Source organism: Tigriopus californicus, chromosome 3, assembly GCF_007210705.1.
Source record: "Tigriopus californicus strain San Diego chromosome 3, Tcal_SD_v2.1, whole genome shotgun sequence".
NCBI lineage: Eukaryota > Metazoa > Arthropoda > Copepoda > Harpacticoida > Harpacticidae > Tigriopus > Tigriopus californicus.
Genome location: NC_081442.1, coordinates 10,071,374 through 10,084,054, shown reverse-complemented (window position 1 = coordinate 10,084,054; position 12,681 = coordinate 10,071,374). Strand labels below are relative to the sequence as shown.

At 40.8% G+C, this 12,681-nt stretch overlaps 1 protein-coding gene across 2 annotated transcripts in view; it reads left to right on the top strand.

Annotated features, from left to right (window-relative positions):
- LOC131877927 (uncharacterized) overlaps nucleotides 1–12,681 on the top strand; it is a 69,555-nt gene that overhangs the window by 45,391 nt on the left and 11,483 nt on the right. For both annotated transcript variants that reach the window (XM_059223769.1, XM_059223768.1), the window contains one exon: nucleotides 2,914–3,342. In XM_059223769.1, the coding sequence (XP_059079752.1) occupies nucleotides 2,914–3,342 (429 nt within the window). The remainder of the gene's footprint in view (nucleotides 1–2,913; nucleotides 3,343–12,681) is intronic.

Genomic DNA, 12,681 nt, shown 5'->3' with positions numbered 1-12,681 from the left:
TTGTTAGGTAGAATAAAAATGGAGGAACCTAATTTTGACAAGAGCCCGAATTTGGATTCCCAGCCCTGTATTTACTATATAGGGTGCTCTGGATCAAGAGGCCATTACATTTACAACGGTAAAAATCGCGAAATTGACGTCAACTTTACCATCATTTATCATCAGGTTGTGCAACTGAAACCTTTATTGCATAAATGCGTTAAAATTTTTAACATCATCTTTCAGATATTTTCTTGCAGTGTATCAATGTTTCTTTTATATTTGTTTGGACTTGCATATTTGAGCTTGGCCCTTTTCGCATTCTGAAAAGGGGTCATTTGTAGTGTTGTCAAGGATCATGTCATCACTGAAATCGCAACCAAAACTCACCGATAATTGGTCTCAATGGCCTTAGTTTGAGTCTAAATTTAGTCACTACCTCCAAATAAATCTACTTCGTCTCAAGAAGTCAATTCATTGTATGAACCGTCAATTTTCGCTTTGAATATCATCTTTGTTTCTTGATTCTCTTGGTGATCCTTTTGGGGATGAAATACTGCTAGCAACATATTATCATTTGGCGTATTGGCATGTTAAGTGTACACGATGGTAATAATTTCTGGATAAGTGTTTGCTTAAATGCCAAGACATCTATGTAAACTTTCTTTTGTCAAATAAACACAAGGAAGCACTTCTGTAAAAAAAGATGTTCAGAAGTAGCTTGTTAAATCACTTAAAGTACATTAAAACTCATGGCTGTCAAAAACGCAGTCAATCAGTTTTAAAAGTACTCTTAGTGATGCTTTGACATGAATTTTTTTGTCAATTACTTAAAGATATAACCGGAGCATTTTGTAGTCAAATTTGATGCAAAGGCAATCTTTGAAAGCGTAATATGTTATCGCTTGCTCGATAGATTTTGGTGAAATTTGAATCGATAACGCGACAAAGATTACTCCCAACATCTATCAATTGCGTTTTTAATAATTCTATCTTCTTACAGGTTTTAGGTGGATTAATACACTAATCTGAGGTAACTTCCAAGAGGGTATTTTACAAAAGCTGTTCCTTTTGTTTTTACGACAACGAAAATCGCTACTTAAAGTCTTGGCTCGTGCTGGGGCGAGTCCGGAAAAAGTTGGGCTCGTTCGAGTCCTTTGATTTTTGGCTTTTTGGCGGACTCGAGTCCGACAAAAGCTCTTTTCCAACAGAGGACTCGAGTCTTTTACTAGAGTTAGGTCAAGCAAAAAGGCCTTGTCTTTGGAAATTTAAGGAAAAAAATCAATAATAAATCTTTGACGAGTCCGGAGTTCTTAGAGTTGTTTTTTAAAGACTCGAGCCCGGCCAATTCCTCCAAAATCGAGGAAAGGACACGTGTGCACTCGAACTCGAGTCCGGACTTGCCTCAGCACTAATCTTGGCATTTACACAAGCACTTAATCAGTGTTGTAGGTACCACCGTGTGCCCTTTTAAAAGTCAATTCATGAATAGATGCCTCATTATTTTCTGCCGAGTTCTTGTGATTCCTTGGGACATTTGATCGACGTTAACATTGGCAATAAGGTTTGTAAAAAAAGAGAAAGAGAAATGGGAAAAGTCAAGAACAACTTCATTTTTCAAGGAATTGACATGAATTTATTTGTCATTTGAAATGTCATTCAGCAAACTTTCTTATTCTCATGGTATCCCAAAATCACCAAAAACTAATTCATGAGGAAAGTAGTTGCTATGGTATTTGCAAATGAAGATATTATTATCTAAAGCTTTAATAGAATTACTTCGATGTAAAAACTACCTTGCTTTGAGGATGACTAAAATTATATTTCCCTTGCCGTACGAGTAAAAGCAATTGTATGTCAAAGGCTCTCAAAGGAAAGATTCTAGTTTTTTCTTGTAAAAAGTTCCCAGCTAAATCTGTTCAGCTCACGAATACCATTTTTCTTCCATCAATAGCTGAAGGAATGAAAAAAAAAACATCTTGGTTTTCTCAGCCACTATTTTACGAGCCTACCATTGCTTGAAAAAAAACGTCAACACATCCCAGTTTGAGATTTGCACAACAAAGACCAAGATCCTCTGGTACATTCACAAACTTTGCTAGTTCAAAATTTAGCAGTATGCCGATTTTCAGTTCCCAACGATGGAAGGTTTTTAATGGCAAATATTCTTTTTAGAGGTTGAAAGTGAACAAAATTAAGCCAAACTGTATTGTTGTAGTTTCAAAGTGGTTTAACTAAGAACCACTTTGAAACTGGTTCCAGACCATGAATGATTGCTGGTCCAGGAACAAACAAATGAAACAAAGACGAAACTCCGACTGTCAACAATGAGATTGCTGGAGACTCGTTTCTTGGAGGGAAAAAACTATTTTGAAAGAGTTTTTCGCGCCTCAATTCCCTCGAAGAGATATTTGCCCATTTGTCGGGCTACGTTGTTGTCCTCCATTTTAAATGACAGTCGTTTGAGGCTCAAAAAAGCAAGGAATGACATAGAGCTCAAAGGCTTTTTCTTCGCCTTAAGAGATTTTTCAACAAGATGTACGTACATGTACTTTCATTGGACTTTGAATATTCCCTCTCCGTCAAGTCTCGACAAGACGAAACTGATCTTCTCAAAAGGCTCGATGTTCAAGAAGCGGAACCTCTGGGTAACTTCAAACTTAAAACCATCGTGAGAGCTGACTGGTTGGCTCTCGAGATTTTGCCATTCGTTCTCACCGAGTGCCTTCATGTTCCATGTCAACAGTGTCCCACTTAAACGACCCCGAAAATGACGTCCACCCTGACCTATCCTAACGATCTGAGAACATATACTACGTACGTGTAATGAGTATAGAGTCTACGTACGGGGAGCCTAGTAATATGGACCGGTCGAAATGCATTGGCATTAGTATTTGGCCACTGACCTGGAACTTGATCCTTCTTCTTCTGCAGCTCTACGGAAACCCATTCCAATGTGATTGTCGCTTACTGGACTTCGCTCACTGGGTCCAGCAATCGGGCACGCCTCGAACCGTCGAGCCTCAATGCCTGCGCCCTCCTCGCCTGGCTAACCGGACCATTACCAGCCTTGCTCTGGACTCAGAGCTGGCGTGCTTGCCGCAAGTGGAGGCGGAAATCGCGGACGACGGGCGCGCGCGTGGATCTGGATGGGCCACTGCAACGAAATCCTCAGTTGGTGTGACCAAGGCCGTGGAACCAGGTAGACGAAATGTGTCTCTCCGATGTTCCGTATTTGCTGTGCCCGCCGCAATAGTGACTTGGTGGAGGGCAAACAGGTTGGTGGCCAATAGCTCGGTCTTTGAGCATTTGTGGGAGGAACAGTTCTATCACATTGTGGAACATCGCTCCAACTCGCATCAGGTAAGAGGACGTTAAACACTCATACACAGACACTGAAAGGCTGGTTCTAATTAGTTGGAAAAGCTAAGGTTTCTCGGCCGACCGCAATCCCTAGGAGACCTTGTCTTACCACATATTTCCTCTCTTTTGGTCCCAAACCCCAAAAAGGCACGTGGGTTGTCGATGCAGATGATGATCTCAAGGTTTGACGGGAAAGGAGCTGTTGGAATATATTTGTTGCGGCTGCTGCTGCCACTGATGATCATGACGATGATGATGATGATGGGAACTCTCTGGAAACTAACCACCAAGTCGGAGCAGACCTCTGGGAGTAGGTTACCCATTCAGAGTTGTTCAATCATGAGAACCGTTGGTATTTACCGTGAGATTCACTGCCATGAAAATGTTCTCGGTCTTCAAATTATCTCAATTGGCCCACGCTATCGGAAATGTTCGTGATCAGGAATGTTCCCTTTGTTCTCCAACATCTATTTTGGGATCTGCTACCAGGATTCAAGAAGGTATTTGGACCACGCTGAAGGTCTTTTGGCCCCACCACTATTGGAATTATAGATGAGCCGCATAAAATCGTTGGATAGTTGGATATCGGTTTATTGTGGAGGGCCAGAGGTTCAAATTAGCACACAATTGGAATATGGAAAGGGTTGTATTTTCCTTGAAAAAGAATGTAAGCAAGGTTATCAATTTCGTTAGTGACTTGGCCTTTTCCACGAAGTTTTAGAGAGAAGTCAGCTAACCCAACCAAAAGCTTTCCCAATTCTCAAGATTGAGGAACTAAATGTATACCATGATCAAAGAACCCTCTTAAGTCTTGAAAGGGATCCTCTACACTTTGGGACGTGTTCCATGAGGCTACCCAAATCGTGATCCAACTTAACAACTCTCAACCAAAAAAAGAGACTCAATGTTGACGTTGAAACGCTAATTGGGCTGCATGTGAGACTCCTCTTCATCTATCTTTTCGACATCATCCAAATGGTTGACAAGCTATTCATTCCATTGGGTGCACTATTATATTTGATCCATCCAAATCAGGGGATATTCCATAAAAAGCTAGTCCCTAGCCCTTTCGCTTGTCGTTTCCTCAGAATGATGGGAACTGTGCAAAAGACTTTTGTTCAAATTCCCTTTGCCTTCTCGTATTCTTTCTCGTCTCGTCCCTTGTGACCTTGTCATGTGGCGGCCTTGCTTAGTACACACGCTTTGCTCATCTTTTCGGAACAGGGTGACACACTCATGTGGAAAAATTCGATCCATTATTCTATTCTGTTGATGTTGGCTTTTTATTGCTAAAGTGTCCGACCAAAGTTGATGGCTCTCTCTCTAAATTAGACTTGGGTACGTACAATATTGCCGAGCTTTGATATGCATATCTTGGAAGATAAACGAAACCACGGTCACTTTTAGTCATTTTTGGAAGTCGAATCAAATGTCTTTGCCAAATGATACCAGTAATAAAAGATCTGATGACTTTTTTGTCTTCGCTCCGGGATTTTGAATCGGTCAAAACACAAAGGAACAGTGCTTGGTGAAGAGAGAGTCGCAGAGCTAAAATGAATTACATGCATGCATAACATGTGCTGAAGAAGAGCCCATTTGCCTCCACAACTCTCACAAACGTCAGTAAACAAGCAGAGCGAGAGCAACGCCCAGAATATGAGTGTGGACAAATTACTTATTTTGAGCTATTCTTGCTGTCATGCTGTCAATAGTTGACCACACTTTTTTTGAGGACGATGAAGAAAAGGCTTGTCGATATTCCATGAAATCAATGCATTGTAATATTTTCACCATTTTGGCATAAAAGATCTATCTAATTCTAGGCTTCAATGTTCCGGGTAACCTCATTTGTTCACTTCTGCCTAGTAGATGTATCATCCTTCAAAAAACTAATCAATTCCATTGTTAGGAACCTTGTTTGGCACATTGTTGAAATATCTTGAAACATATTTTGTTACTTTGACGAGCTTTTGGAACACCCTGCATTCCAACAATAGACCGAATTGCGAAAAGAGGGAACCACAGTTCGGGAAAAGTGACTTCGTACACATTCCCTTCACTTCAAAAATGGGAAACTTCGCCCAACATGCTATTCAGTCCTCCATTTGGTCTGATCCACGAACTGGTTTGCAAAGGAAGGGCCTTTGAGGGAAATTCCATCTGTTGAAGTATCCCTTGCTATTAGTCCTTGTAGAAATGTGTAGACTCAAGCCTGAACAACGCAAAAGGAAATTTGCCCAAACAAAATGTCTGGCACTTTTCAAAATCAGGAGACCAAGAGCAACAAGTTTATTTTGGGGGCACATTCAAGCGTTGTTCAAAAAAGTCTACAATACACATTTTCAAGTTATTCTAAGTAAGACCATATGTTTTGAATCTTTCTTGTACATAGTGTTTTTGTGCATATTGCTGTAAAATTCAAAAGAAAAAGATTGATTGTCCGGTGTCTTGGTTGGACCACTTTCAACCCATCAAATTTGTCCATCGATTTGAAAATGTTTAAAGCAATAATGAGCAACAACCGATTGGCGAATATTAATCAAATTTTAGATTAACATGCTCAAACACCTAAACCAAAAGGAAGAACGAAAATGTATTTTCAATATGATATTTCCCCAAAAACAAACTTGTTCCTTTTGGTCTCCTGCTTTCAAAATCTGCCCCTATTTACTGTTATGATTTGGTTTTGGAAATTTCCGTTCATCCCAAACGCATTAACGCCAATCACTGGTGACAGACGATCCAAGTTTTTGCTCGTGCAGGTAATAAATGGGCACCTTAATGGATGAATTATGAGTGTTCAAATTTCTTTTCCCAAGGCTCCTCGCAAATGCCATTTGATGAGATTTGAAGCTCGAAGTTCCCATTTCCTGAGACCTTGAAGAATATACAAGAGCAACCAAGAGCAATTCTCAGCACCCAAAAACAGGGCCCTTGTACGCGTACCTTAATGAATCTTTTGGCAATTTCCTTTTCTAGCTGAAGATAACTTCCAACTTTGGCCTTGCTCTGGCTCCAGCATAAGTTGAACTTTGAGCCTGGAGCATTTTTCCGGGTCGAAAAGATATGGAGGCCTCCAAAGCGACACAATCGTTTCGTGGTTCTCTCCAGAAATGAATTTACATGTTTTCTTCGTTGATGGGATGCTACCAAATATTCAGCAATTTCAAATCCCAAGACACCCGTACCGCAATGAATACGACAATCCCAAAAGACACAGACAAGAACAAAGTTGTTTTCTTGGTTGAAAGGAAAACGAATGCTTTCATTGAATCGCTCCCTTTCCTGGTATTTCGATCTCCAGCATACATAAATAGACCATACTTAATCACTCCAACAACGTGGTGAATATGTGGTGGGTCTAAGATATTCATTATTTTCTAATTTCATGATGGCCTCGTATCATATCATATAGTTTTAATACTGGAACATCAGATATTCTTCTCCTCAGTCGTTGATTGAAAAATCTCGGAGAACCTTGAAGTATTGTTCCTGATTACCAAGTGGAACAAAAATGGAACGGTATGGTGTAAATGAGCTTTGAGCTTAGCCTTCATCCTCTCCTTCCATTGTAAGAACGGGGATGGATTCGTTAGCCAAGCATTAGTCAAAAGAGTCGTTTTGGATCGAACCAGAGCCACGATACTGCATGCATTGTCTCCCATCTAATGTAAGTAGAGGTCGACTCATTTGTGCCAGAGTGAATGCCATTAATAACTCTTTTTTGTATTATACGTTGGCGGTTCCTTTGTAATGGTATTTTTGAGGAGTACCAAAGACTGTGTCGACAATTGGAAAACTCGGTCTAATGCTTATTCTTTTATTGAAACACGAACTTCTGCCATGTTAACAATGTGCGGTAAAGGTCGAGATTGAAGGTTACGATCAAAAGGTAGACCATTAGTGGACCTTGCATTTAAGCATTGACTTCCCTGGGAAGATAAACGAGCATCCCTTCCCAATAGATGATCAGGTACATGGAACATGAACTTGTCGAAGAATGCCCAAAGATTGACTGGTCAGATACATTTGTTGTCTAAGATAAAGAAACGAACCAACCCAAAAAAGGCCGTTGGGTAAAGTAAAGAAGGACGAAAATCCAGTAGGCTCTTAAAAGATGATTTAAATGACTTGTGCGTCGAATGGCAAGTATGAAATCAAGCTGAAACTTCCTTTTTTGGTGATGTAGTCCATTCTCTATGAGCTTTCTCCGTTTGGACCCCCGGAACCAATTAAAGATTCGACCCAGGTTCCACCAACGCCCCTTCAAGGAGTGGGCAGTTCCCTTCCACAGCCCCAAATGCACATCCTAAAGTTCGCTCCTATTACCACAGATTAAGGCAGCCTTCCTTTCCCATTTCCCCGTGTAGTTTTGTGGAGTTGGGAACATGAGTGCATTTCAGGGCTCCTGATGTTCCACCTCGGCCATTAAGGAGACTCATATGTTAGGCGAGGGTCCCATTCCGATGATTTCATACACGTTCCCTCACTTACACACTCACTTCAGTGCCAAAGTTTTCTTTCCTACTCTTTGCATCCGAGATTAATGGACCATTGTCACTTGTTCTCGAAAGAATGACCTCTCAATTCTCAAGTGGCTCAAACCGAAAATAAAACAGAATCGCCTTGTCATCTCAATGAAACATTCAGTCCTCGATAGGTGTCCATCCCTAGAGTCTCCAGTCTTCAATGTTCCCTGTATCAATAAGCAGCCTTGGCATGGCCCATTTTCAATCTGGGTCCTGAACCGCAACAAACAAGAAAAAGAAACACTTCTTAAAGCGGTTCCAATATAACCTGTCAAATGTGGGGAAGATGGTGTGAGCCCGTGGCCCAAAGAGTCGTTAGGGAACTGTTTCGATGGGAAAAAGTTGTCCTTTTCAATTTGTGATCTAACGTGTAAGACGTGTGGCCCTGGCAACACTGCACAAAGAGCCAGACGTAGTCTTTCACTCATAGATTTCCCGGACGACAAGATATAATCCAATTTTATCTCACCAATGCCAATTGCCCAAGGCCATGGCCATGGTGGTCTTTTAGGAACACCCTCACACTATTGCTTGTCAAAGCTGGAACGTGTCCCTTCCGAGATCCAAGTGGAACCCATCCCTCTTATCTACACTTGCCCCATTCTATCCATGAAGAAAAAGGCCGAATGGATTAACTACCCGATAAAGTGAGAGATAAACGAGATCTTTGCTTGTCTCCTTCAGATTTCCAGCTTTTCCTGGAAAATCTTGAAATAAAGTCGCTTTCGAGAGCACACTTGGAGTGTCAGCAATCCAAGCCTTGCCGATCCAACTGGCCTTATCACACAAAATAAATCAATGGTTTAAATGTTAAGGGCATAAGGTTTCTCACGTGGCGTCAAAAGTCCAGGCTCAGAGCTGACAGAGCAAATGGTCCATTAAGAAACCCCCCAAAAACACTTTGACAAAATGCCATAAATAAGGATTACTCAACCATAATTCCGTGTCTTCTCGTTTAAAATCCTCCAAAACTTCAGCTTGTTTACCACAACAAGAAGGTCAGGGATAACTGGCATTGAAAGACCGAAGGCAAGGTATCTTGCTACCGATCTGAAATAGCAAATATTTTAGCAAAAAGTCTTCTAACCCAAAGCTTTAAGGGATTGTTCCAGTAATGCCCGCTATTTAGAGCCTCTAAAGTGAGGCTCTTTTCTACCTTTTTTTGTCACTCATTCCTGACTAGGCATAGAAAGGCCCTGCTCTCAATCTTGAGTATATGCATGTGGGCATACTTTCAAATGGACGAGACCGCAAAGGTATTTGTTCCAGGCCATTAACCGTGACACAGCCCACATGCTGAAGTCCCATTCTTTACATAAAGGCCATAAACAAGCCCTACCTTGAGGTTTTGACGACTCCTGGTTATCCTGGCCTTGCTATGATGGACTATTGTGCCTCATTGACCCCCTCTCCTCTGCCACTTGTCATAATTCAGCCTTGGGAACCGCTTTGGAAACATCAGAGACATCAGAGACATCAGGGCCATAGTTCGTCCATAAATTAGTGGAACATTTCGTCTCAGCTTCCAGTTGGCGGCCTTGATGAATGGAGCCTTTGGAGGAACAAGCCAACATGAGTTTGCATATGCAAATCACAGATTGACGAGCTAGAAGCAAAAGCTTTTGTCAAGCATACCGTTGTCGGAACAATATGCTAGCTTTCCATGTTGACCAGTTAATGAAATTCTGATTGTTCCTAGCTAGTATCCAACCAATGTCCGAGTGAGTTCCTTTTTACCCACGATGTGATTATGCAATGCTATCCAAGCACAGGCGTTTCTCGTAATTCACCACTTGTCCGGATCTGGAAAAGAGTGTCTGGTATCTACCAATGTGGAGAAACCGTAGTGTGCTATCGACACTCAATCATAAAAGCCAAGAGCGCTTTTCTACCATAGATCCAAGTACATCCAGTAATTACATAAATCCCACAAAGAAGGCCATAACCGTACCCTAGGGTTGCCATGGATCAAGAGAAGCTTGATTGATTGGTTTGTTGTGCTGAATCCAATCCCTCGACGAAAGAGATGTCAAAAGCATTTTCATCCTAAACCAACTCAGGCTTAGATGTTGTGAAGGTCCAGATTTAAGTTGCAAATGTATTCAAGAGCTGACTTGTCTCATAAAAGATAAAACGCTTGGGCTCACTGCAAGTGACCTTAAGATTCAAGTCGACCCGACATCTCAAGTTTGCATCCCAAAGCGAGATTGTGAAGCGACCAAATTTCGACGTCAACAAAGTAGTTGGGTAGTTCTATATGACCATTTCTCAAATTAAATGCATTTGCAACACACTCATTTGCATAATGTTAGGATCTCAAGGTCATTTACACACTGCACAAGGGATATTTTCACAATTTTTGCTCGATTTTTTGATCGACCTTGCGACCTTCTTTGTTGCACAGAGAATGTTCTTTCATGAGCTTTCGGGGTTATTTTTGACAATATTCTGGTGTATTTAAAGAACTCAGAGTCGATGCAACACTTTCCTCTGCCAATATGATGGAAAATGTGAAGGCATTACAATAAGCCTATCTAAAACACACAACAAATTGCTTACATTCTGTACGTCAGAACATTTGTGATCTCGCCTCCAGTAGGGTCGATTGGTACATTTTGATTTGCATTATGTTTCAGTTCTATTTGTCAAACGTTTTCGAAATCTTGCTCTAAATTAGTGTCGCCAGTAACCCATTAGACACATCATGATTGTCGTTCATGGTGTGTCACAAGAAATATTTTTTTTTAGTTTCAAGAACTCGAGCATTTTAATACTTCAAAAGCTAAAGATAATGTGTTCTTAAATCTGGCAAAGTGTAGTGATCACTTAGTCTAAAAATATGATGTTAACAAAAGTGCCCTTACATTGTTCCACAAATATAACGAACGTCCGCCTTTTGAGGATCTGTCAATTTCTTGGGCAGTCCCACTTCAGTCCTTGGTGTGCCATCTTGTTCCTCCATGTTTATGAAAGCTGTTGCTTAACTCGGATCGTGCTCGAAGAGAAGAAAAAGAGAGAAGCCCTTAGGATATCTGAGGACATCTGGTGCCTCAAGGTCTTAATAGATCAATAGAAAGGATCTTGAGAGAGAGAGAGAGAGGAGTGTTCCGATCAAAAGGGAACTAATGACAAAACGGGAAAGAAGGACATCCAAATGTTATGACAAGATCAGAACTCGTCTCTTCTCTTCTTCTCTTTATGGTACGTCGTATCAAAGGCATGGGGAAAGATTTTTCCCGTCTGATCTCTTTAAAGCTACAATAAATTGAGTCCTTTGTCGTTCTTTCACGACTGGGTGTCCGTTTGAGAAATTGCTTTGCCATTCAAAGCCTATCCAACGGGATCATTTTCCAAAAGTCTCTTGGTTTCTCGGATATTTTCACTCTTCGGAAAATATGGTATTTTTTTAAAAGTAAGCTCAATGAATATTTCGTATGCCGTTGTACACCCACATGATTTGAGATCCAAAAGAGTGAGAAATGAAAAGAGCTCAAATCTCAGAATTAAGGCTTCTCGCAGCTTTCTCCTCGTATCCCAATTTGCTCTCACCCTTGGGTCCTGGTTTTATCCCTTTATTTGCTTTTCAAATGAAGGAAGGCACTCGAGAATCGGATTTCTCGCGGTAATGCGCAGGAAACGAGATAAAAACGCTATGGTCCTCCTTGAATCCAGTGGTTAATCTGGCATGCACCACTCCCATAAAGATTATCCCCTATCTCTAAGGCTGGCTTAGCCGTTCCTAGATCACGAAGCAGACAAGAATGCATCTGGGTAATTTGGTAAATGGACATTCGAATGGTTTGGAGACACTATGTAGTGTTTGCACGCAGCCCAGCTAATGAACACGTACAGAGCATTCAGTACAGATAGCGACAGTTGTCGCCACTTAACATTCAATATTTCTCTCATGACTCCTAGAGGACGAAAACCGATGTAATTAGCCTAAAAAGGGCGCTTGAATCAGAAATATGTTTCATTTTGTTTTTCTGTTGAATTTGGTTAAAGCTTAATTTGCTAATGAACACTTGAAATCATGCCAAAATTGAAGAAACCATCCAAAGCTGAATGGATCTCATATATATTAACACGATACGGACATCAAATGCGTTTGGAAATACTTAAATGCCATCTCGAAACGCGCAAAAGCTCCTGTTAAATGGAAATTAAAATGCTGTTACATATTGATTCAAAACGGAGCTGCATTTGCTATTGCAATTTTAGATTTAAGGCCTTTACTATGTACATAGATATGAGGGCTTGGGTTTGAGCTCACAATGGAACAAGAACGTGAGGGCATGTCGCCGGTTTTTACATGTTTGATGGATTTGATGGCCAACAAGTTTTGAGCTTTACATCAATCAGCCTTGAAACATGGAAGACTGACTTCAATTTTAGTTGCGAGAGCATGAACGATCCTAAGACTGGAAGAATAAGATTACAAGTCGAAAGTTGTGAATTTATTGAAAGAAAGGGCTATTTCTTACCTCTAGTAATTATTCCCCTTGAGATGACAATGTTTTTCATCCAATCACGACTTAGAGAAGTGATTTATTTTTTGAGTGACGAATTAATAACAACTTTGAAAATCTGTTATTGAAAACGTACCAATTATATGTCGCTTAGTAGTTTTCAAGCTGCTTGAGCAAGGACAACGTGGACAAACAGATAAAGTGGATTGAGGATCAATTCTCGATCGGTATTGTTCTTCCACGACATCTCTCAAACCTTCAAAGGCCATGAATTATTTATGTACCAACTAGTTCCCAATCTCCTCCTCCCTCTCTCGCTGGTTTTTGGGTTCATTCAGTCG